Source organism: Anomalospiza imberbis, chromosome 13 (assembly GCF_031753505.1).
Source record: "Anomalospiza imberbis isolate Cuckoo-Finch-1a 21T00152 chromosome 13, ASM3175350v1, whole genome shotgun sequence".
Classification (NCBI taxonomy): Eukaryota; Metazoa; Chordata; class Aves; order Passeriformes; family Viduidae; genus Anomalospiza; species Anomalospiza imberbis.
This window is the reverse complement of record NC_089693.1, coordinates 16,719,385-16,746,026: the sequence shown is the minus strand read 5'-3', so window position 1 is coordinate 16,746,026 and position 26,642 is coordinate 16,719,385. Positions and strand designations below refer to the sequence as shown.

At 40.4% G+C, this 26,642-nt stretch overlaps 1 protein-coding gene across 4 annotated transcripts in view; it reads right to left on the bottom strand.

Moving 5' to 3' along the window:
- Positions 1 to 26,642, bottom strand: part of TLN2 (talin 2) — a 142,731-nt gene that overhangs the window by 34,097 nt on the left and 81,992 nt on the right. For all 4 annotated transcript variants that reach the window (XM_068204210.1, XM_068204208.1, XM_068204209.1 and 1 more), the window contains 19 exons: positions 25,846 to 26,012; positions 24,632 to 24,760; positions 23,070 to 23,183; positions 21,154 to 21,267; positions 19,709 to 19,843; positions 18,647 to 18,775; positions 17,914 to 18,016; positions 16,189 to 16,397; positions 15,264 to 15,383; positions 14,196 to 14,393; positions 12,003 to 12,142; positions 9,148 to 9,241; positions 6,194 to 6,283; positions 4,950 to 5,072; positions 3,559 to 3,702; positions 3,233 to 3,394; positions 1,991 to 2,131; positions 678 to 859; positions 125 to 257 (listed from right to left, as the gene is read on the bottom strand). In XM_068204210.1, the coding sequence (XP_068060311.1) occupies positions 125 to 257; positions 678 to 859; positions 1,991 to 2,131; positions 3,233 to 3,394; positions 3,559 to 3,702; positions 4,950 to 5,072; positions 6,194 to 6,283; positions 9,148 to 9,241; positions 12,003 to 12,142; positions 14,196 to 14,393; positions 15,264 to 15,383; positions 16,189 to 16,397; positions 17,914 to 18,016; positions 18,647 to 18,775; positions 19,709 to 19,843; positions 21,154 to 21,267; positions 23,070 to 23,183; positions 24,632 to 24,760; positions 25,846 to 26,012 (2,627 nt within the window). The remainder of the gene's footprint in view (positions 1 to 124; positions 258 to 677; positions 860 to 1,990; positions 2,132 to 3,232; positions 3,395 to 3,558; positions 3,703 to 4,949; positions 5,073 to 6,193; positions 6,284 to 9,147; positions 9,242 to 12,002; positions 12,143 to 14,195; positions 14,394 to 15,263; positions 15,384 to 16,188; positions 16,398 to 17,913; positions 18,017 to 18,646; positions 18,776 to 19,708; positions 19,844 to 21,153; positions 21,268 to 23,069; positions 23,184 to 24,631; positions 24,761 to 25,845; positions 26,013 to 26,642) is intronic.

The window sequence follows — 26,642 nt, the reverse complement described above, 5'->3', positions numbered from 1 at the left end:
GTATGACTTTGCCCAGAAAGACCACAGTAAGGACCCTTCTGCTCTCGCTGGCAGTGGATTGTGCTGTGATTGAGCAGCAGGGTGTGCAGCACTCCTCTGTTTGTGCCTGTGCTCTCTGCCTCACCTCCACAGAGATGTCATCCCTGGTGGCCAGGCTCTGGCTCACAGCAGCGAGCGAGGCCTGCTCAATGTCCCTGATGCATCTGTTGATCCCATCGATGGAGAAATCACATTCTCGCTGCCCCGGGGCCTTGTCCCTGCAAGACAGAGACACTCAACTGAGCATGGTGCCAAGGAGCAGGGTCTTTCCTGAATGCACACAGGACCACTTAAAAACAAACAAACAAACAAAAAAAAGCTATTTCCCACATATTGCATGTTGGTACACGATCTACCTGGAGGCAATACTAGCTAGTGTTCATTTTCCACAGCATTCTTTATTAAGTTTATGTTAGAGTGAATTGGGGGTGGAACCAGAGAAGGAGAACAGAATACGAACACAGAACAGCCCTGTGCTGCAGGGTGCTGCAGTCATCAATTATGATTAAACACCCAGTGTAACTGGGCAGATATTGTGCATCACAGAGTAATTTCCATCAGTGAAAAATAACGCAGTGCTAATGGCCATATGGCATTTTTCTGTATGAACAGTTGCTCAATTACTACAAAAGACATACCTGATGGAGGTAATAAGACTCTTGATAGAATCTGAGACTGTATGGGAATGCCCTGCTAGTACAGACCATGTAGGAGGGTCTTTGGGATTGATAGCCAGAGAACGGGCAGTTTTGATCAATAACGATGAGCTCTCCAACATTGTCTTAGCAGAAATCAGAATTGGCTCCTGTGCTTGTGATCCCTGTGGTCAGGAAGGTATAAGAACAGAAAGAACACTTGAATTATTGTTTTGAGTTCATCCACACTTTCTGCTCCTAAAAGCCTATTTCATTAACAGCATTAAAATGGAATTATAATCTCCTCCATTGCACTGTTATATTCACAGATAGCCAACACAGAAATAGAACAAAAATAATCACTCCAACAGCTTCCTCTGAAACATACTTAAGAAACATGTCTCAAGTTAAGAAATGCATTTTCCAGCTGAGAAACAAGAGAAACAATGACTTGTCTAGTTGCAGACTACAGAAATACCATTGAAAATACACTTTGTCACAAAAATTGTTGTCATCAACAGATGTGCCCTTTCCCCAGTCAGACTACTAACTCCAAGTGATGACTGATGACTCTTGACTGGGTTATCATCTGTGTATCTATTTTATTGCCAATAAGCTGATAAACCCAGGTACCACAGACCTGGAGGACACATTTAGATTTCAGTTACAGCCCCACAGCTGTAAGACTGCAACAGCTACTGCATCATCTGATACTGCCATCTGGATCAGAGCCTGACAAAAGCAGGAAGCAGCCTTGGAGGGCCAGTAACAACACATGACCTGTCTCTACTCCAAAGCTTTTACAGAGCTTGAGGGGTTTGCTTTTTTATCTCTTTTCCCTGAGAGAAAACTCCAAACCCATTGAATCCTTTATTAGTCTCTTCACATTCTACTCTGCTGTAGTTACACAGTTTGAGGATGGAGAACTTGTGGGCAAAAATGAAAAAATCCAGCAACATCCCTTTGATTCTTTTCAGAACTAACTAGGTTCCATTTGTTAAAACTGCTCCTGAGGGAAAACAAAGGGCATATTTACTATTGTATTGCATGGAAGGATCCAGCTACTAAAACATGCAAATCACCTGTGCTATATGGCTTTGCTAACAGCAGACTTGCAGCACTTACTGTAGCCAAAGTGTGCATCCATCTGGTAGAAAAGTCAAGCTCAGAGGTTAGACACGAGACAGCAGAATGTCCTGTGAACACCCAGAAACCCAAGGTAATACTCGGGGGTCTTTACACTCACTCTCTCCCAACGTGTGATTAATTCAACATGTTCAACTTCTGGAGGATGGAAATGCAGTATCCTGCCTTACCTCAGTGCTGATCTGTGCTGGGATGCTGACAAATTCTGGGTTTGAAGCAAATGCTGTCAAATTTTCCACAGCCTCTATTAAAGGTGCAGTGGCAATTCTGCACTTGTTGCGGTTCTCCTCAGAGAAATCTCCATCTAGTGCCTGGAAATGAAATCCGGATTGAGCTCTGTCTGAATGGGTTTCTTTAGCAAAATTGAAGGAAGATGGCTTAAGTCTTCCTAGTTTTAAACCGCTGTGTATTGACGATATTTGAAAGCTCCTTCACAAACAAGATTGATGCAAAGAATGTGATCTTTTAGGAGTGTGTTTCCTTCCTCAGCTGGTTTTTGACCCTGAACTTTAAACTGCTGCAGGTTTTCTGTTATTGCACTTGGATGAGTCTCTCAAGTCTCTCTCTGATGAGACTCAAGTCTCTCAGGTGTCCCAGGACCCACACTCCAAAGGGTGGAAGGAGCTAAACTCCCACCTTTTTGTGGTTTGTGAAGGTGGCTGTTTCCTATGGACTGATACTGAAATTTTTTAGTTATTTCTGTTTTAAGCAAACCAGTAATATATTGCTCTCATTTTCACCCAAGTCAACTGATCTCTCTCACAATCTCAGAATAAACATTTCAGCTAATGAAATCAGATTAGATCGATTAATGGCTTCCAGAAGGGTTCAGAATTGTGAATTCTCCATAGCTTCACAAGTATTACTTCTGCTTGCATGAAAAAAACCTACCCCCTACCAAATTGCTGGAAGGAATCTGGAAAATAAAAGGTTACTATTAAGAGGAGACTACTAGCAACATAAATGGCTTCTGTTTGGTTCCCACTATTATTTATTTCCTTCTTTTTTTCTCTAATAAGTTAAAGCTGTCAGAAACAGCTCCAAAAACCTCCATATACTGGGGAATTTAACACCATTAAAACCCTTCACATTCAGTTGTTTGCAGATTATTCTTACGGTGCAAGCTCATTAAATATATCAATCCCATCATACTGGATGGGCCAGCTGCCTCTTCTCATATTAAAACTGCCCAACTTTTTTCAACTTGAATTCAGCAGTTACACCATTGAACATGTTTTCCAATTCAGATCTTCAAAAATTTAATTGGTGATTTTTAAACCATGTATATCCAAGAATGCAAAAAGATATTTCTAACTTTTCTGATTTTGTCTCAACAGGGGGGGAAAAAACCAAACAAGCAAACCCTCCAAATCACATAGGAAGAAGAAAGCACAACTGAGCAGCATTTGTACCTTGATAGTTTTAACCAGGTTAGCAGTGCTGTTTGCAACTTCCTTGGCAGATTGCACAAAGTGTCTCTTGGCAACAGGATTTGCTGTTTTTGATGAAGCAATGCGACAAGCGTTGCACAGAGCAGACGTGTGTTTGGCCACGATGGTGGCAGCTGATAAGACCTGTAAAAACCAGCACAGAACAGGCACAATGTCAGAGGGGTGGGACAGCAACCACACTGCAGCTCTGCAACGTCAGTGTCCAAAGCCAGGCAACAGAGCCAAACCAAAACGCCTGGACAGGAACAAAGCAAAGGGATGGGCTCCCTGCAATCCTCTGCAGTCACCTGTGATGGGCTGCTCGCTGGATCCACCAGGTTCTGGCAAGCCATCTGGATCGCTTGGTTGGCACGGGCAAACTGAATTGGATCAACGAGGCCCTGCTGACCAGCCTGGCTGTTTGGATCTGAGATACCGACCAGGTAAGCAGCCTACAAATGGGGAAAAGAAGAAAACAATCCTAATAAATCATACTAATTCTGTCTAGGATCTCTGGCAAGCTGGCCATATGTCATAGCACATGGTGGTCAGAGATTATTCAGAAATCATACTGTGAAATACAATTACCATTTGTTTTTAGCAATACATCACCAGAATCCACTGAAACCAAGAAAATATACCCTTACACTTGAGACATTTAATTAGTTGGAACCAAACTAATAGTCCACTGTTTAGACAACTGCTATCCCTGAAAACATTACTTGTCACTTGCACAGCCAATGGAGAGAGCTTTAAAGATTATAGGTACTAGAAATTATTTACGGTATTAGCCACGGTTGGAGTCAGTGGAGGTTTTTGTCAAGACTACAAAAGCAGTCCAGCAAAGGCACTTGTGCTGAGTGCAGGTGCCATCAGGCCTGCAGCTGCTGGTCTCACTGCAGCCCAAGGTGTCTGATGGCCAACCTTATCTCCTCTCTCAGTTATAAGTTTCACGCTTCTCAACAACCACAACTTATCTGAACTGTCACAATCATCTGTGATGATTCCTCTATCACAGATACAATTATCTGTCACCTTAATATGCCAGTAAGGCAACTCAGAGTTAGATGTGGAGGAGACTTAGTCCATACCAAGGCATTACACATTTGGGGAAATCAAGGACAGGTTTTCAGATGCAGAGCACAATCCCCCACAGCCAAATCCTTCACCAAGGTGACTGTATCAGCTCTTTATAGTTCACTCAGTTATCAGATCAGTGAAACCACAGAGATCAGACCCTAATTTATTGTAGCAGTTTAAGAATTTTGGTTATTCCACAAGTATCTGAACAGCTGAAACAGGTTTCTTCTTAGTTCCAATATCTGAAATTTGTAGTGTTCCTTAAAAGCAGATTAGAACTAGATCAACTAGAACTTGATTCATTACTTTTAACTGTGGCTTTTTTGTGCATTTCTCTATGATATAATAGTTCTGAGCTTGAGCTGCAAACATGAATTCCATATGCTGCAGCTTTGCTTTATCCTCAGCAAAGCTTCCTTCTAGATGGCATTTCCCTTCCTTAGAAAATACATGTTATTGCACTCTGCTCCTCCTGTAGCTTGTGCAATTTCTGTGATCCACACAGAACACACCATGTAATACAAAGTCATCACTCGTTTGACCACAGGGAAGTGAATTTCAGAACATGAGCTTGCTAAAAAATAAAAACTTAATTGCTTTACAGCCTTCAGTCTCTTACCTGAGCTGCTGCCTCTGTGAGGCCACAAAGAGCCTTGGATGCAACTCCAACACATTCTCCAAAGACCAGAAGATCCCCAGTTTTTGCATTCTGGGAAATGCCTGCCATTGATTCTCCAAGAACCTCAGAAATTAAAAAACAAAGTTATCTTCAAATATGCATCCCTACCACTTAGAGGCAAGCAATTGCTACCCTCAAACCAGTTTTGGCCCACAACCCCCCTGGACTTGGCTTCTAGAATTTTTAGACTTCTCTAAACTGGGCACATTCCTCTGTGTGGTGTGAGGGATCAGGCATGCACACCAACACTGGACTGACGGGGAACATAGGCACTACTGCAGCTCAAATGACTAGGAGGGTACAGAATTACCCCTCGTTAATTTTGCTGCCACCCATTAGCCATCACAGCTAACCTGGCACTATGTGCATCTCCTGCAGCCTGCATGACAGTCCTGCAGATGCTGTTGACATCTACAGGATCTTCTTTGTAACCAAACTCACTGAAGCTCAGTGGGAATGAAACTGCACCTAGACTTCTGGAACCATCTTAGTGTCAGAATGCACATGAATTCCCACTGAATTCAGTTCACTTGGCTTTAAAACCCAAAATGAGCTCTGACTGCAGTAGAGCATTAGATGGAAGATGACACACACATCCATTAGGTACTTTCTTTTTCTTTTAGAGAAGAAGGAATATGAGACAATTCCAACAAATCAAATAATAATGACACAAAATGTGCTTCAAAGGAAGATGTACAGCACAGTTTGATTAAAAGTAACTGAAGAGGTTTCCCAGAGGTTTTCTGATGTGGTGGAGTGTCTGGACCGCTCAGACATTTGGCAAAGCTGTTCTGCACAGAACAATACAATGGGATTTCATTGCCAAGCCCTCCTAGTCATGCTTTGGGCTGTTCTAATATAGTTGCAGTCAAAATACAGCACCCGAAAGTATGACATGCAGTCTAGTGCATGTCAAGGAGAGGAAGGGAGAGAGGAGAAGCTTTCAGAGCATTGTGTACCAGTGACTTAATTAAAAATTTCTTACTGAGGCAATACACCTTCTAAGTGACCAAAACCTGAAATTACCTGTAAGAGACCTATCTCAGGCAGAGTTTATCAAGGACTGTAGCAGACATTTTAGCTATAAACACTGACTGCACCTCTTATATGCAATATGCATATGGAAACTTTTGAAAATCCAAACACACTTTATAACTGACACAGAGGTGAGAAAAAGAGATTACCTTTGAGTTTTCCATTACGCCCTCAATACAATCAAAATAGGAGAGATCGCTCACAGGCTCATTTGGGTTATCCAGCATTCCCTTAACTGTCTGAAATAATGAAAGAAACTGATTATTGACAGAGTCTGAAATACTGAGCTGAGAAGAACACAGACCATCACACCTATTCTGCTTATCCCAGGGTAATCTTATATGTTTGTCTGCAGCAAGCAGCCAAAGCTACACACTCCCTGAGGGTGGGCCATGCAGGAAACTGCATGCGACGGAACCAAGCTGTGGGAACTCCATGTTTGTGCACCACCAATCTCTTGGAAGTTCAGGTTTACCTCATGTCTGTGATGAGTGATATATGGTCAGAGGTGCTCAGCTTGACATGAGGCAATCTGGTTTTCTGTCAAGTGTCAACAGTGTAACACATGTTTTCAGTACTATTTTAAATTTCATAAACAGATTTAAGAAGTGATAAGAAAAACAGCTGCCATTTGTTGAGCACTGTCTGGAAACACAAAGGGTTACTGAACTGAGTACATATCCACCACCTGCCTGCCTCTTACAATGTCAACAGATTCCCCCAACAGAGGAAAATGTTGTCAGGAAACTACATACAGTTAGGTTTAATGTTTTTTTCTGACGTAATTCTGAGTTCTGAAAATAACAATGTGACAATCAGTCACATATTCATTGAGAAGAATGAATGCAGTTAGATAACAAAACTTGTAAAAAGCTGCAAAATGCAGGATGCTAATTCTTTTATACATAAAAATATCTGTAGCACACCTTTTTTCAATTCTTACGGAACACTATTTTAATGCCAAATATCATGCAGAAAAGACTTTTAATCCTTCTGATGAAAGTGAAATCAATTAAGTAGAGAAAGATACTAGCAGCTGTGTCTGACATTTGCTCTCCACCTAAAGGAAATCAAGGCATGATTTTAAACACTTGGACTTTTCTTGTAACACAGCTTCTAACTTTAAGATATTATGGAGACACCTACAGTATTTTTAACAGCTCAGCTATTGCTTTGTAAATGTTTGTCTTAAAGCCTTACAACAATTAAAAAAGAGAAGAAGGTGAAGATGTGGCATCCAGAAAGCAATTTCCAGTTGTCTCTTCTGTCTGTCAGTTCTCACTAACATTGCAGCATCTCTTCATGTTGTGCTCTACTAAATAACAACTTGAAAAGCAAACAAGGTTCCTACAGCACTTACACTGCTTTGGAGACAGAGGCCTTCAGAATATAAGGAGCAGAACAGCAAAATACAAGCCAGCACAAACTTCCCACTCACATACATTTACAATTACTGCAACACCTGTGGTACTTTTTTCAGCTGCAATTCTGGGCAAGTTTAGCTATCTCATTGAAGGTTAGACAACAAGGTCCTCTCTAAAAACAGCTTTCTAGAGTCTCCAAAGAAGACCACAAAGACTATTGACAGTATCAAATCCATGCTGAGACACACTCTTTCTACAGAAACAACGATTTTTAGTAGTGAAGAAGCCCTGGAAAGACTAGGAATAGTACATGATTACTTCAGAAAATGAAGGGAAGAAGCCAAAGTTTAATCACTGTAAAGAGAAATTAAAAGTTAAGACTTCTAAAATTTCATTGGTTTCTTCAGTTACTTTGATGTGAGTCTCAGTCTGATTTCAAGACTGTTTGCTTTTGCCTTGGTTTCCCTTTTTCCAGAAATTAATCTAATTCCATATATCCAGGCTTTTCTCACTAATACTCTCTCTCTGGAAGTTCGAGATGCCAGAGATCTTCCTTCTGCCCTTTGCTGGCCCTGCTCTCAATCCATGCCAGCATGTGCCATTCTGTGCTATTGACACAGAACCCTCTGCAAGGGCTCTTAAGGCTATTCTGCCCTACACTTCTCCTCTAAGCTCTCAGTTTTCCATGGTTCATCAGCTGGAAATTCTCACCTTTTACATCCCTGCCATTTCACTGATCTCTCCCCATTAGTGTTTCAGGAAGTCCTGAGGAATAGCACTTCATTCCCCCTGCTTGCTCCTTTACATTGCAGCCTGATTTCCTGGTTTCTATTCTTTGGATTTGCTGCTGCTCCCTGTGACCAAGGAGAGAACACTTAGGAAACTAAGAATTCAGAAGGACAAAGGCACCTAGACAAAGGTGACCACAAGGACAAAGGCACTTAGGGAACTCCTATAATATTTTGGGATGATAACCATGGACTTGAATATTAAGAAAACTCACAATACCCTGGAAGGACTTTTGTATCCTTGTGATACTAAGGGCTAGAAATAAAAAGTTTACTGGTATTTTATGCTCTCGACACAAGCCAGTCACCCCTTGATGTTTTGACCGTGACAGTAAACAACAAATATCTAGTTTAAATGAAAAGATTATTTCCTACTACTGAAAGTGGCCATGTCTGTGATCAGTGTAGCTCTTTCAACTGACCCATTATTTAGCCAGCCAAACCTTTCACTCAGGATCAAGAACATATCTTGCAAGAGCCTGTATTGACACACACATCGTATCAGTTTGACAGGGAAGGCAGAAAGAAGGCATTAAAAATCTACACTAAGAAAGGTCAAGGTAGAAGATTGCAAACATCATTCTAAGTGGGATTTCAGCAACAACATCTTCCAAGTGGAAAAACCAAGATATTGCAGCTCCCTCCAGTGCACTGGTGGTAGTAGAAATGTCCATCTTATCATGATTCTTCCTTAAGTAAATATGAATAATAGGGACTAAGCTGTATCTTTGGAGGGCAGGACAGAGGAGATGGCGACAGGGTAGCAAATTTCATTCTGGCCAAACCTACAAGATGCTTACATGGGTTCCATGCTCACCTTGTACACAGTTAAAACCCCTGCCACAGATATCAAGTGAGAAGATAGTAACAGGAGCTATTCAGACACAGAATACAAGGGAAACAAACATGTGGGGCCCACTTTTATTTATAAGAACTTTTGAAATATAATACCTCCAGTTCTCTGAGTGCATTATCGCATTCCTTCTGCCCGGGAGCTTGTTGGGTGCACAGTGTGATGAGCTGGTTTATACTCTCAGTCACAGCTCTGGGGAAAGTAGGAGGAAAAAAGGTGGATTTTAAAGTTGAACTATTTCTCTTAGCAAAACTTTTGTCATTAAATGTATACTGCATAAAGATATAACACTTGGATCATCTACTACATGGCTGGGCCCAGCAGCCAAACTGGTGGCACTTCTGGGAAAACACTGGTGACGAAGGACAGAACACCATCTGGCAGCAGGCCAAGGCCAACTCATTACATTGGCACAGTGACAAAGTGTAGCTGCTAAAAGGTATTTCAGCACTTCTCCAGGTCTGACATTAACTGAATCATTTCTCAACTACCAGCCCAGAAGCCCTAAAGGATCCAGAAACAAATGTGTGGTATGGAAACCAACGGTGGAATGTAAAGTAAACGCTATTTACCTTTCTCTAGCAAAGTCTTGTGTCTTGTCTGACATACTGTAATACACACAGTCCTGGTATATATCTCTGTAGTCTCTTAGCAAATTGGTCTTTTTTCTCTTTAACTAATAACTGATATTCTCCCGTAGGTTTATATCCACAGAGGACAAGATATGCAAATGTTCCTCTGGGAGTTCCCAGCTCTTGGACATAGGCTGAACCTGACATACAACACTCACTATCTTTTTGATGAATGCTCTGATAACAGGCAAAAATCATTATAACTACATTCATTTCAGACTCATGACCAACAACCCAGGAAAGTGGCATCTAGAAGAGAAAAATCAGTGAAATTGGAGTGCATGGAGAATATGCTTTCCTCTGGTCTTGGAAACTGAATGGCATTTGCTTTATTTTCCCTTTCAGAAAACAGGCACTTGATAACTTACCAAGAACATGATTACCTGGCTGTTACCAAAGGAAACAGGATGTGCTTATTAAATTTAACATGTTCATGTTAAATTCCAGGGTAAAAAGAATGGAAACTAATAGACATACTTGTTTAACTCCTACCCTTTTCAGCAGCTTTGGTGTCCTTGTGGAGGACTTGGTGATCACCTGCTGAACATCAGTGATTTCTATGCATCAGAAAATAGTCATTGCATACAGACATAGGAATATATGACAAAAATTGTAAGTTCTGTTCACTCCTAGAGAAACTTCACACTCCCAGAGAAACTTTACACAAAAATACCTTGTCTGCTGTTGATTTTAATCTGAGACACAATTCATACTGACTCGGAGAATACCAGAGAGAGAATTATCAGCTTTGTAGAGGAGGCCACATGGTCTCACAAATATCATTATTACACACGAGGTACCTCTCCCAGGAATCCATCCAGTGTACAAATATTACTCTGAAAACCATTTGGACACAGTAGAACCAGGAAGGTGGCCCCTCAAACACCAGTCCCAGAGAGGAAGAGGACTGCTAGGACTCAAAAGGCCACATCTGTTTTCATCAAATACAACACAAATACATGGACCCGACAGGGAACTCAGCCAGTACTGCAGTCCTGTCAGAGGTAGTCAAGGAAAAAATGCTTCCACAAGGAAGACAAAACTACTGAAAAAGTTGTTGTCTCCTACAGCTGGTGCAAATGGGGAAGAAAGCAAAACAAACCAAATAAAACCCCCAGACTAATCCACAGTACCATAGATAATGAGAGAAAAATGAGAAGAAAAGCTATCTTATAATAAGGACGCTGTGCCTCTTCTTTCATTTTCATGAGCGAGAATGTAAAGATATTTGACCCTGATTGTATTATAGCAGGGAAAGATAAGAGAGCCCTGGCAAGCTTGTCACATTGCATTATAGCAGGGAAAGATAAGAGAGCCCTGGCAAGCTTGTCACAAGCCAGAGCAGAGGATCTGAGAAGGGAAGTCCAGTGTCTCCTTAGCACCTTAAACACAAACTGGTGCAGTATTTACTTCCCACAGGCATGTGGTGTGTGTGTAAGGTCTCACACATGCACACACAGAGAACAGCTAAAGGCTTGACCAGGCTCACCTCCCTTTTTATATTACATGCTTCCACAGAGGGAATACCAACCTGGCAGGGACTCACAACTACCTGGATTTCACTGGGTGAAATTCCTCTACACTCCAATCAGGACTGCTCTAAGCCTAAAGCAGAAATCCGGAGCAGTTTGATGCTGCAGCAGTAACAAAATCTCATGTGACTCCTTCACTTTTAAGCAGCCTGTCTTTGGTTATCTATAATTTTCATAGACGCTATTTATTTCCAGGGAGACAAGACAGATGTAATTTTTTTTTTTAACAAAATACAACAAAGTAAAGTAGCTTCTAAAGGCTTCAAAGTAAGTTCTTAAGGAAGCCTTTTACTGAGGGAGTGGATTTATAATCCTTAAAGTAAGGGTATGTTCCACTGAAGAAATGTAGCATCTTAACCCTTTCAAGCATTCCTGATTATACACATATGTGCACTGTTAGTGATAGGTAGCTATGATTTTTAAGCACTTTTTATCTAAGAATATTATTCAATTTCTTTTCTTTCAGGGATTGAGAAGCTTAATGTCAGCTATTGCCTTGTCAGAACACAGATGGTGAGAAAACAGTAAGTAAAAAACACTGGGTTCTTTCAAAATCCAGGCCAGGTCTTCAAATGCTGGTTCCTATTTCCACCAAGGGTAACAAGTTATACTAGTTGAGGAACTACTCCAACACAAGCAACTCTTCTCTGGTCTACTTCCATTTAAACAAAACTACAGGTTCCAACCACTCACTTAACTGTCAATAGCAGTACAATATATAAGCACAATATAAATACCACAGAGAAAAGCAAATATCCCAGGAAAACAAAGCAAGCAACACATCCTTACCTTGCTGCTGCTGCTAAGAGGTTCTTGGCATTAGGAGCTCCAGGATCAACAGACAGAGACTTGGCAGCCAGTAACAACTTGCTGGAAGCCATAGAGATGCTCTTGAGGTTACCTATGACTTGAATCTGGTCCTCTTTAGTCTGGAAAGCCAGAGCAGCATAACATTAAGTACAAAATTAGCAATCAAGAGAGTGTGCTAAAACCACACAAGGAAACCCAGTTTGTTTATCCACCTGAAACCACTGGAATACGTGAGCTCAGAGAAGGATGGCTCAAGCCTCTGTTCACCCAGACAGGTGCCACTAGCTTCACTTACATAACAGAAAAAGACCAACAAATAGCTTGGCTTCTAACAGTGGTAGTATTCACAAATGAGCAACGGAGAAACTTCACTACTTGTTGAACAATGCTTTTGTTGTCAAGACTCTTATGTGTCTCTGCCTGGCACAACTGCTTCCCATTATTCAGTCAGTGTATGCTCTCTTGCATCCTTTGTGCAGCCCGCAGGCTCTCTAGCATCCAACTGGGATTGCTCACACAAAAATATCCTCCAGAAAGTCATCTTTCACAATAAAATAACTTTCTATAAGCCTGCTTCGGTCAACATTCTGACTTGGATGTTCTATTACTTATTTTAAGCCATTGTTGAAAAGGGAAACCTGTCTTTAAATACAGTTCCAGAAAAGTATTGCATCTTCACAGCAGACACCTGTGACTAGATTCTTCTGCCAATGATCAGTAGACGTGAACTCATTTTTTCTAACAGTCTGTTCATAGTTTTATGTAAAGAGGTTGCATATTATTCAGCTGTTATGAATAGCTTTTACTCTATATTTGCTACATTCTACTTCCTCCCTACCCCTACATTTTGCTAGTCACACAAAACACCTGGTATTGCTTCTGTTCAGGCCAAATAACTACACACAGAAGGCCTTCTCTTTTGAAAGATCAGCCATTAATAACTAAGATGGTTACCACCCCCCATGTCAGCAGGATCAGCAAATTCACAAGGGCCACAAGGTCATCAGCAGCTGGATTCTCATTTCAAGCAGCCATTTGCAGTCTTGTTTCTACCTTTGCCTTCATTGAATTGCCTCAAACAAAACATTCTACAAGTCAATGTGGTCCACAGCTAAAGAAACAGTCAGGTACCTCACTACTACTCACTTTCAGAGAGTCAGCTGTATATGGAGCCTAACTCACTTTACACATCAGGAACCTGAATGATGAAGTTCTGATGGAGAACCACCACCAACCACTGTCAGATGTCTCTACTCAGTTCTATCTAGAAAGTATCTGCTCTAGAGAGACAGATCATAAATGACTTCAAAGGACTCACACACTCAGGACCTTCTGGCTATTTTCCAGTGGCAATCATTTCTCAGGTTTGCAGGGTCCTCCTACTAACCAGGGTAAAACCGTCTGTGGATTCTTTTTTCTGCAAGTCCTCCCATCTCTTCTGATACACAATTTCTTTTTATATGCTGACATTTGTTATGCTAAATCATTGCCAAATGACCAATTACTGTAGCTCAGCACAACTGTATCGCGTAAGATAAACTGAAGGTGGTATCTCCAACTACCAGGAATGAACTCAGCAATATGTGACAACTTTCCTTGACTGTTAAGAGTTCATCAGAGTATAACTCTGCCAGATTTTAAATCACTGAACACAAGTCTAAGTGCTTGCTGTCAGATCCAAGGATGGCATTTTAGGCAGCCCTCTTCAAGTGCTTGCTTCACTCTGTAGCATGTCCACAGCACCGCAGAGCAATATCAAAGCATCATTTTCTCCATCTACTTAAAGCATTTCAAAAGTAGCAAAGAAAGGTGCTACATTTTCAGCAGTGTTCACCTAAATTATGCTCCATGGTAGTTTCACCAAAAAGAAGCAACCCTTTCCACAAGCTCAGAGGTTCAGCACACCTTTGTACCTTTGCAGCTCAAACTAGACAGAGGAGTATGAATTTGTATTTCTGACTGCACACAGAAACAAATCCCAACATCCTGTGAAAGATGCAAATGCTGAGTTCTCCTTTTTCCAGATAACCAGCTCCAGATGACTCCCTCACAACAAACATCTCCTCACACAGCAGCATGCTGTGCTGCACTGTACTGCTACAAAAGCAATGTACTACACTGCCAGAGGTTATGGCCAAGATTATCCCTCAATTATCATGATCAAGAACTTACTTGTGCTTGGCCAGCCATTTCAATACCAGCATCAAGAAATTCATCAAAGTCATCACTGAATTTCCCAGAGGCTGCAGCCAACTCCCCACTTTGGCCCCGTGTAGCATGGACAACTTCTCCAGCTGACTGATTCAGGTCTGCTGCTGCCTGGTTCAGTTCACTCTGAGCTTCTTGAAATGACTTAGAACTTGGAGGTAGCTGTAAGAGACAAAGTTCACTGTTTTACCGTCTGTCACATCACACCAGCCTTTCATGACTGGAGAGTTCAACACATGCCGAGAATACTAAATGCAACAGAGCAGTGAGCTGGAACTACGGGACAGCTGTCAAACAGAAATCTGTCCAGCAGCTTGTGTCCTGCTGTTTCTTTCAAGGGACAGACAAGTCTGTAAGCTTTTCAAGGGACACAAATATTGGCAGCTCTTCAAAATTACTCTAAACTCTCTCTAGTAAATCAGTTTGGTAAAAAAAGACCACCCTGGTTTTATCAAAAGGCATTGCACGAACATATCAAAATAAAATTCCTCCTTCATTCACAGGACAGCAAGGTCAGTGATACATGCAGAAAAAAAAAGCTGTTCAAATAGTATAAACTTCTGGCAAATTACCAATGCAAAAAGGGTTTTTTGACCTGAATGTAGTTAAACACAGTAACAATTCTACTCTTTACACCAAATGACCAAGCATTTTTTTGACAGATCATAATGCACCTTTAAGTAAACTGATCACTTCTAGGTGGGAGATGAACTATAATTTTCTAATTTTCATATTCTTCAGAATGTCAAATCATAGCTGCCATTTTCAAAACTGAAAAGTTAATACCAATCTATGACAAGTTTAATATTGCCTTCACAAATCACAGACACATTTCACCTTACCCATAAAACCACAAAAATGGTATTTCAGTCTAAACAGCAGCTGCCTAAAGGTGCATAAACTTAAATGCAGCTCACATGAAGTATACTTAGGGCTCATTTACCAAATAATGATTTGACACATGAGGAACTCAGATCTGCTGTTCAGTTTTCTAAAATATATTTGCACATGAAAAGCCATGATTGATCTTACCGAATCAACAAGGAGCTTCTTGCTGGATTCCCCAATACTCTTTAAGGCCACATCCACATCCTTTTGTCCAGGCAGACAATTCACACAGTTATTCAAGGAGTGAGACACTGCTTTTGCCACCTAGAACACACAAGTGAACACATTCACACTGAGAGAGGCTTAAGCTCTCATTAATAGGAGGCACAGCCTCTACTCCATAGCCAGCAATTCCTACATTCTGACCCTTACAGGAACATTTTTGAGGCTTGCAACATTCTCGGTTTGCTGGCCTGAAGTCTTTATTTAGGCTCATCCATGGGATAGGATAATGTTGGCAGGGCAGCCCCACAACTGCTCCTGGCACCTGGGATAAAGGCTGCAGCACTGCAGATAAGAGAATGCCTCTGAAGTTATCTATGTACTAATCACAGAAATTCATTGCATGCTACTTTTTACAAAGTTCTGATTTTAAAAAGGTATCTTCATAAGAAATTATTTACAATGCAGGCCAATTCTAGAACTTTTCAAATCAGCAAAAAAAATAGAACCTGTCACTCCTAAGGAAGTCCAACATAGAGGTGCCACACATGAACAAAACATACACTCACTTTTTGAATATAACAGGATATAGATCTTTTATTTGAAAATTATCAGTTTAATGGCTATCTCACTTTTGCAGCCAAGCAGTCTCCTCACATATATTGTGGGTAAAAGCACAGTGCTGTGTCTTTGTATATTTTTCTAAGAGATGACTAAAACACCATACTTTATACCATCTGCATTGTTTAACATAAGCATGATGTCACTGTCTGAGCGCTGTAGAAAGGAATACAAAGTTGACATACCTAGCAGCCTTATTTTCTGTCTTTCTCTCTCCTTATTTAATGCTGATTTGGAGTAAATTCACTGTGTGACAACTCATACAGCTGCTCAAGTCCCAGCTTACCTGGGCTAATCTCTGCTGACTGTCTGCATCCCCCGGGGCAGCCAGGGCCTGCTTGGCCTCCTGGATCAGCATGGCAGAGCCCTCCATGACATCCCTGGCTGAATCCAGCATCGCGTGGGCTGCCACAGGGTCACTGGTAGACGCTGCAACCCCTCGTGCTGCCTGAGCCAAAGTCTTCAAGGCCTGAGCAGTTTCTCTGGCAGCAACTCCTGTGGTCACATTTCACCAAGGATTCTATTAGTACCTTTAAAGTCAATCTTTGTATTTCATGACATGATCTTGCAGGTAATGATGCTATTGCAAAATAACACTGCAAATGCAATGTAAAAGAAAATCTTCAAACAGGAAGATATTTGAAATACACAGTATCATTTGCTTATTGAAATGCCTGTAGTAAAGCCATAAAATAAATGTTACAGCCAAAAGACCATATTCTGGGCACAGAAGCACTGAAAAAGAAGAAAAGCTAAAACCTGTAGATGAGGAAAAACTCATACTCCAAGCAATGGGGGAAGGGATTGTCTGCAAGAATGGTGTACAGATGTTCAGAGCCACAGCACAACAGTAGTTTAACTTCAAGCAATCAAAAAAGAGATTATTAGGAATGATACAACTTGATGTAATCTAACATCACTGTGAGTAAAAACATATAAAAATAACTGAATGAAGTCACAGGATGTAATAAAATTACCTTCTGTTAAAAGACATCTATCTACTCCAGTGCTAAGGCGTAGGACTACATGAATAATGGTCTCCTTCTATTTATGAAATTATTGAAAAGGAACTCATTGCTTTGTAGAGTTTCCTACAATCTGATGATAAGAGAGCTACTAGATTTAGCTATTCATTATCAGCTGCAAGTATCTGTACTCCCTTGCCTGACACCCAGTGCCTACTTCTCCACAACTATGTGATAGAAACATGAGCTGTCTTGATGAAATTCCATCTGCTTCAAATGAAAGTAAATGTAAGTTCTAGAGCCCAGATGCAATTATAACCAATGAAGTGGTAATTGCCATACCACATTTTATCAGTAATCTTAGACAAAATATTTTATGGGGGCATTTGCAACAACAGCTTTCATTTCTAACAGAAATAAGGACACAGAACATTTTAACATCCATGAGTAAACTTTTGTCCCTCCTGTAGAGCATTTTTATAATTAAGGTGTTTTTGTTTCTAAACTAAAAGTACAGGTACAAAAATAAACTGTAGAATCTGTGTGCCCAGGTTTCCTGTTGGCTTTATCTCAAACTATGCCAACGTGCTCAACGAATCAGCCAGAGCAACTGCATTGTACTTATGAACTGGTAGCACCTAGGAAGAGATGCAGTTCTGAATGTCACCAAGCTGTCCCCACTATGTTCATATCCTGTTGCTTCAAAACATATCCTTTAAACCTTCTGTAAGGACATAGCAACATTTCCAGTGGCACTGACCTTTGAAATGCAATACACTTCAGCCTTTCACAGCGTTTCAGCGGCACATATTTACAAAAACAACAGATGTCCCGATCTATTCTGATTAAAGACAGCAGATTGCATCACTGCTCTTTTATGAAGCATGAGTCACACTCAATTCTTCGTAACTTACCACAATTCACTATCAGCACTAAAAAAAAATGAAGTCATTCCTTGATTTAAGTAGTCTGTGACAAGAAAACCTCCCATCAAGTATTTGATGGAAAGCAGAGGTTTCGCAGAGCCATTATGAATAAAACAGTACCTGTGTAGTGCTCGTTTCCCTGAGCAGCACAGGTTAACAACTGGGCCATTGAAGAACCGACTGCTTTGGATGTGCTTCCCAGGTCCTGAGTGCATTTCTCAAGCTGTAAAAAATTGCAAAGGACAAAATACACACGTTGAACTCAACAAAAATACACTTTGTTTTAAATAGTACTGAAAAATTCCTCGTTCCACTAAAACCTTAACTTTCACCTCAGCTACTGCACACACACACAGTTTCTCTGAAATCTGACTAACTTATTTTCCCTGTTCAGGGTAAAATAAATTAACATATTATGTAGTGTGAAAAATAAAACTATTTTATAATTAGCAATGGAATTAAATACCTTCATCTAAGAAGGGCACATTTTTCCCCAAATAAACCATTTCACTTTCTAAGCCTACTAGAACTGGCTGTCCTGAGTTCTCATCATTGTCACTATTGAAAAGAAATTCTTTTTGACAAGACCAAAACATTACTGTTAGCTAACTGTAATTTGTTAAGAGAATAGAGAAGGATAGAATAGAGGAAGCCCTACAGTCCCACAAGTAACTCTACTACAGAACTTACTGTTGCTGTAGTAGTAACATATACTCTTTTTAAGAGAATCAGTGCAAAATCCTATCAGCATGATCATTATCCAAAGCTTCCTGACTCTTTTTGCCTCTAATATTTAAGTTTTTAACAGCTAACTTTGTTTGTTTTTAAATGAAGAACATCCTTCCTCAATTACAGTTTCTCCTGGGAGAGGTTTTAACTGTCCATCCACAGCTGCCATCTTCGCATCTTGCAGTTCATTTTTGAGTGTCTGGACTGTATTCAAAGCAGAATCAATTTCCATTGGGCCACAAGCTTCATGAGCCTATTCAGAAATCAGATCAGTACCACTGTTAGCAGCTGTATGCAACTTTCAGAACAGTAAATGCTTCAGATCTAATCTTGCCTCCCATATTATTTCTCTTCCTACTTTAGAGGCCATTGTGAGCCCTCTAAGTGTTTTACATCATGGATTCCAAACTCCTGAACAATATTTTCAGTCTGTGAAGAAAACAGCACTCAGCTAAGAGGCAGCAGGGGAATGAGGTGCACTTGGGCTTGTGTACGTGTCCCTTCACAGCAGGCAGCCCAGGGACTGAGAAAGTAACTGCTGCACTCTGGACTTCCCCTTGGACCAGTGGCCCCACTGTGTATCATGACCAAAATCCCACTGACTCCCTGATGTGGCAGCCCACACTCATCAGTATGAGATGGAAATTCCAGCATTAGCTCAGGTGTAGCCACCTCAATGTTACAATCCTGGTTTCAGGCCTCAGTGTACACACAAAAACAAAAGAGATCACTCTCCACTTGCATTTTTTTTATGTCCCACAAAGTTTAGAAATCTGTATGTGAAACACAGAACATCTGCTTCCCTGAATTTTACAGATGATGATTCCAGTTCACAATTACAGCACAGGAGAGCTGTAGCTGGGTTCTCACTTGTTTGGTGGGGCATAAGATATGTTCCCTTTTCCCTGCTCTCCCTTGAATCCAACAGCAGCTCAGAGTCTTGATGTGCTGCTCTGTATACTCTGCTCCCATTTGTGTGGTGTGGAAAGGGCAGCACAAGCTTTTTCAGTTTTCCTGTCACTTCTCCCTCCCCTTTCTCTCATGATACGGAGGCCACCTGGGAGTCTGAGCAAAGTGTGCACAAAACACAGCAGTGAGGGGTGAACACTGCCTGAGCATGAGCCACTCCCTCAGGGGAGACAAGAAGTCCTCTTGCTTTAGCTGATTGAAAGCAGTATTCACCTACCTTCTGGGAGGCAGTTCGCAGCTCAGCTAAGCTGGTAGCAAGATTCTTTGCACACTGACTGAGCTGCATTGCTGCTGCTTGATCAGTCACTGTGGGGACAGCAGCTTTAGCAGATGCCACCATTTTACTTCCAGGCTGTTCAAAGAACAACAGTGAACACAATTGGTTTTACCAGCTCATTTTCTTTAAAGAAGGCTTAGGATTCAATAAACAAACTGCTTCCTCCATTCACACACTCATGAGGTTTCTAGATTTTTCTTTAATGACTAGCACATTCCTGCTCCTTAAGCTGGAACATCCTGTCAGAATTCTGTCACATTTGCAAGTCCTCTGCAGAAGGACTCATCTGCGCATTACAGGGACAATGACTACTCCATTGGTTCCAATGTCTGCCCGGGGCCTTTGAACACTCGTGTAGACTACTTAAAAATACTGAAATGTGAAATTTTGCCACTCAGCATTCATGTGGTACAATCAGCTCAAGGTGGCAGAGATGGCAAATTTCTCTCTACGTTTCTAAATATTAACCTCTGCCAAAATTCAATGAAGTTAAAACTGTAATTCAAGCAATGCCTCTACATAGGGATTACTGCTAATACAACTAAAAACCTTTGTTGATTCTCATCATCACCACTGTACAACATACAGCCACAGGGGAGATGGATCAATCATGTGAATGACTCCAGGGGGAATCATAAAGCAAATACTTGAACAGAGTGAGAACATTGTTTGTGATCCCTCTGCCTACACAGGACCATAAAACCTGCTAACAGCCATCACATGTGAGGTAAGACTAACTGATGCCAAGTAATGATCATGCCATTACACACAGAATGGGTTTCTGGTGGTGTTTCTTCTAATGTTAACAATAAACCAGTAGTTTTATTATCAATACTCAATAGTCTCTCTTTCTATTTTAAGATGTTATAGAAAAAGCAAACAGTCAAATTTTGTGTTTTTCCCAAACCATCAATCTTGATCTATTATGCAGGCTAATATCTAAAAAAAACATGCTAGTATTCCCTTTTATTTCTGAGGAATTCTGAAACTTATTGCTGCAACACTAAGTTTACCTTGCCTAAAAAGGTTACAACAGCCTGTCACATATTCAGACTCAAACCTCTACTAAGAGAGATGCTAAATTCTCTCTATTTTGTTATTTAAACTCTAACCCAGAAGACAGGCATACAGCAATGAATGTTTCTTCTCCATAAGCATACTTTTTTCTTCTTACTTTTAACCTCAATGTCAGCAGCTTTCACTCTCCATAGGTACAATGTATTTTAGCCACCTAACCTGAGGAACGAAATTCTGCCCATCTATGGCTCATAGCAGTGAACTTCTTTACATGGTTCCTAACAGTTTACTGGTTATTTATCACAAATGAAAACATACAGCACTAAAAAATGCTTTTTACATCTACTGCAATGATTGGTTCACTTCACCTGAAGGAAATTCTGGCTGGAATTGATTAAAGCAAGCTGGGCACTGAGGTCTTCTGCCTGAGCTTGACTTCCTCTTACACCCTGCACCAGCTGAGGAATGTGGTCTGCAACATTCTAAAATGGACAAAGGGAAAAGATTTTCAGTAAAAAAATAAAAACCCAAAATCCTCTGAAAATAAAACAAGCAGGCTTCCCGCTACCCTTGAAGACAACTGCAGTATTCCTAAGTAAAATACTCCTGTGCTGTCACAGAATTTAGCATGCATGGAACCAAATTAATGTACAATAGGACTTTTTTAGAGATGTTCTACTTAAGAACTCATTATTCAATCTACTTATTAGTTAAAGGCTCCTACAAGACAATCCAAGATTTTTATGCAGAATTGTGTACATCAAATATTATTTCCTTTGTATATTCAAATGTCAGTAGTGAAGGTAAAAGATTTTTTTCAAGAGAATGTCCTGCTTTCAAAAAAGCATTCTCTTTTACACACAAAGCGCCTCAGCTTACTTTTCCTTGGTTTTCAGCAACACAAACTTCACACATGGCTGGAGCATTTGCAAGCATATATTGCTGAAACTTTATTCCTGGACTGTCCACATTAATGGGCCTTGTCCATCCATTTCACAATTACACTTCAGCAGTGCAATACTAAATTACCACCACCACAAAAATGTAAAAAACAAGAACTGAATCTTCTTTGTCATCTGATAAATGAGCATCAAGACAAAATTAGAACAAACAGTAAACAATAGTTACCAGGTTGCACTTCTAAAAAATTCTTTCTGAAATAGCAGCTCTCTGCAACACAATTCTGAAGTATACTTGAGCTATCTTATTTAATTCCAACATTTCTTAGGATTACACCATAACAAGAAGTAATTGCAGAATGTTGATGTGGTTTTTAACTATGCCATCTTTAATGGTTTTGTTCTTGTCCCCCAAATAAATGCCCTTGGATGAAGAAGAAAATCCTTCTGCATTCAACTGTCTTTTGCAAATATGGCTTAAACACAAAAGGAAACAGCTTCTAATCAGACTCTGAATTCTAGCTTGGAAGTATAAAAATGTGCTTGACTTCAGGCATACCTTGAAATCTGTGATCCTACAGCTTTAACTTCAAGCTAGGAATCATGGTAACCCCACTGTAAGGTCTGTCACTTATGTTTTTATGGTGATGTTAAAGGTCCCAATTGCTTGGAGGTGGAACATCAGAATAGCGGGAGCAGTTGTTAGTTATATGACCAACTATATAACTGATATGTTAAATAAGAATTTCACTCCATTATAGTATAAATCACTATTGCTACTCCATCCTCCATTACAGAAAATCCAAAGGTTACCTTTATCCCACAACAGACCTCAGTCCCATTTCACTGCATGTATGATTCAACAGCCTGTTTTGATGGTCATGAAGCTACTCCCCTGCTGTAGATCACACTCATACACTGAATGCAGAGCCAAAGCTTAGAATCAGTCAGAGAATCACAAATTTCTAAGTAACTGGACCCCTCTGTACAGTGCTTCCAGTAGAGCTCTGCATATGTTCCATCACTGGCTGATCTGTACCAAAACTTGTAGTAAAAGTACTTACTTCAAGTGAATCGGCTGTTACTGAGCAGTTACACACCTGTGCATCCTTTTCTAAGATGTGTGTAGCACTTTTACATGTTTTACAAGTGTTACACAGCACCAACAGTAGGTCAGCTTTGCAAAGCCCTACAAACAGCAGTGCCCGGATAATGCAGTAAATGAGAGCTCTCCAGAATCCATGCACATAACACATAGTGTTGTTCTGTTTTAATTTTTTTAAAGCTTCTTTTGAGATTGCAACACTATTATAGAAGGTGATCCTCATCAGTTCCCCACAAAGCAGAGTTCAAGAGTTCTTTGTCATGGGCTGTGCTGTGTTTACCTTGCAGCTCTGCACAAGTTGCTGGTGGGCTGCTGTGTTCTTATTGGAAACAGCTGCATTCTGAGAAGCTGCAATAGTCTGAGTAGCAGCAGCTGCAGCTTGTTTAGCTGCAATCTTTGGAGAAAAAGAAAGTTAAATCAGTGCTAAAAGTGAGTAATTCAGAGGATGAAACACACATTACTATAGGTAACTTTGACAGTAACAACAATGACAAATTAATACATTTTATCCCTTAATTTGATTTGCCTTAAGGAAACCTCAACTGACCACCACTGCTCTTCTCTCAAGGTGAAAATGATTTGAATACGGTTATCCATCTCTGATTTGCCAATAAAGAAAAAGGCAGACTTAAAAGCATTCTATGCCCTTACTCTTTCACAGCTTAGGTTTCAACAGGAGGAAGATAAGTGAACTACAAACAGCAAAAATGGTCTAAACAATGAGCTCCCTATGAAGGCCAGAGAAAACAGGCAGTGCACACGCTGTGCTGCACACTGCTTCATTGATACCTCTGACCCAGGACCCAAGGGAGCCAGTTTCTGCTGAGACTGCTTTACAGCGAAAGCAAAGATCCTAAAATGACACACAGGTACAAATACTGCTACTTCTGAGGCCAAAAGCATTCCGAAGACCTTCTTCAAATGTTATTATCAACATTTCCGTGTTACAAAAATAAAAATTCAGCAATTTATCCAAGGTACTTCAGCATGTTGCACAACACTAACTGGCCCACTAAATAGAAGCAAGCATGAAGTTTATTACACATTTTACTCCTTTGTAAGGCAGCATATGTTATTACAGCAAAACATATAAGATATTCTTTGTATAAAATTTTCTTGAATGCAGTTAGAAAAATCCTAGAAAACTTGAATGCAGTTACAGACATCAGCCTTTATTTCCTAAAGTACTCCTGATTTTTAGTTCTAGAGGAACTTAATGTATTTCTGGAACACGGCCACCTTACTGCGTTTGAATCAGACCAATGCAAAAATCACAGCTGCAAACTAAGAACTATGAAAAGTTTGTTTTTTTAAATCTGCCTTTTCTTCATTTTAGTTGAGAATGTGAAGATCAAACTTTGCCCACAAAACAAACCTCCATGGTATTTTCTCCTTACTAAATTGTCTTTCTCCCTCTTGGCTGGGCCACTAGAGATAGTATATATGTTTTTACTTCATTTCTGCTTCTTGACTCTGAGTAATTTCCCAGTTTAATTGGACATGCTGCGATTCAACTAACTTTGTACAGAAATTCATCTGGAACTCTATATCCTAGTAAAGGCACCAAGAGATACTGTGTGTAAATGGCACACCACAGAGATAAATTAACACAGCAATGAAGCCATTTCAGCTCAGCTGGTTAATTTTAGGACTAAGCCACCATCAAATGTCTTCTGAATCAAATCCTTTTGCCACTTTACCACATCTGTGATAGAAGTTACTCAATTTTCTGAGGATAATGTTATGATATACTGATATGTTTAATTCTAAGCTCTGTTCTCTGGAACTGAGCTTACAGCACTGCCATTCTCTGCTTAGATCTTTCACTATATGGTTTCCAACCTCTAATCTGTTGACAATTTTCTTCTTGATGGCATTCTGTGCAGCAGCATTTGTAGCAACCCGCAGTCCCTCTGCTGCTTCTCTCAGACGTTGCTGTTGATCTTCATTTTCAGGATTGGCTGCAGCTCCCTGCACAAAATTTCCAAGCAAAAACCATAAGTCTGAGTAAAAATAAATGGAGAAAATGTGGATGAGCATCAAGACTTAAGTTCAGACAGCATCTGCTACATTATTTTCCTTAAATTGTCATAAGGAAAGTTAGAAGAACACTGAAGTATTACAACACTTCAAAGCAGAAATTCTGTTTCTAGTGGAAGGCTCTTACTGTCTATGTCTGGTACTTAGAGGAAGAAAGCTGAACATTTGCTTCATATACCACTTCAGGTGTTTGGGGAAAAAAACCTTTTGTAACTGCTTCTCCTTTGATCTGAAATAATGTACTTGGATGAATACAGGTTTTTAAAAAAACCCCAGTTTTTAAAATTCCAAATTCAATATGTCTTTCAGTAACTGCAGTCCAAAACTTGAAGTTTAACACAGCAGATATTCTCCATTTGAAGTCAGAAAATACTGAAAGTCAAGGATAGGCAGCCAGGCACACAGGCCTTCTGGAGTCCCAGCAAGAATGGCTGGCCCTGCTGCTGTAAAAATCATTTCAGTGCAGGATCTGGGAAACAATTCAAAGGACATATTCCTCCCTAGCAGACTGAAACAGGTTTCCAGCACAGAAAGGGAAGAAAAGTTGTGATATTCATGTCTCTTGTGAAAACAAGGAGGGAAAGATGTGGAAGGGAACAACACAGGCAAGATTCCCCAGGTGAAGAAAACTGTTTCTTAGACAGAGGGGAGTTGCTTTGTAATGACTCCAGTAAGAGATTGCTGTGGTTCTGCTGTTCCACTTGCACTGCTACAAGACTCTGGACCATAGCAGGGCTCAGGGCTGGTGGTAACTGCCCTTCATGGCTCGAGTCATGACCGCTATGTGCACAGGAAAGAAAAAGCAGAGCAAGATGATCTTTTAAAACCAAAAAAATCCAGGTAGCTAATAAATTGGGGCTTGGAACGTACCTAGAGTAAGTCATTAAATGCCAAACTCTTATAGGACTAGAGAAACCACCTTTCTATCAGCCAGATCCTATTTCTAAATCCCACACACCCTCTCTTCATGGTGTACAGCCTTACAGTTTTAAGCTGACAGTTCCTTTTCCTGGTACCTTTGCAGCTTCGACCATGCGGGCTGTGGAATCTGCCAGGAGCTTTGCAGCAGCCAGAAGCTTCTTGGAGTTCTCCATGTCGATCTCTGCTTCTGCATCGGACCTCATGGCATTGACGAGATCGGAGGTGGCCTGAGCCAGCACCCTCGCCTGCCGCACCATTTCACCTGGGGAGCACAGCTGCATCTTTACCTTCTCCTCTCTGCATTTCAGTCTTGGTTTCAAAACTCAGCATCATTTCACAAGGCAAAATTGAAGTTACATTTGCTGAAGTATTTTTTCACTTGAAAATGATACACATATTATAGACATATAACTTGAAAGTTTCATAAACATATCTTGGATCCCAATATAAGTGACAGAAACCACTACAGTGGAGATGAAGAAAAAATTGTAGTATTTGCAATCTAGATAGTAAGACAAAAACACACAAGCAGTATTTTTAGGTAATTTTGAATATACAGTTCAAGGAAACTCCTGTCCCAGCAAAGACTAACAACTTTGCTTTCAAATCGCAGCCAAGATTTCACTCCTTCAATAAAAGTTACCCATCTTCTTCCTGTGTTTCTAGGGAATTATCTTTTGTCTAATATAAGCTGAGAACTTTGTCAGTAAACACTTAGCACCATTAAGATGGTTTTAGCCAAAAACATCTTGTTTCTAGTTTCAGAAGCTGCACTTTTTAGAAACGCCTCAGAAGAAAAGGCAGATTATGTTTAAAAATCTACAACAAAATCTATGCATAGTAACACCAGTCACTGTGAAGTATTTGCCCAGGTGCCTGTCTTCTTATTTGG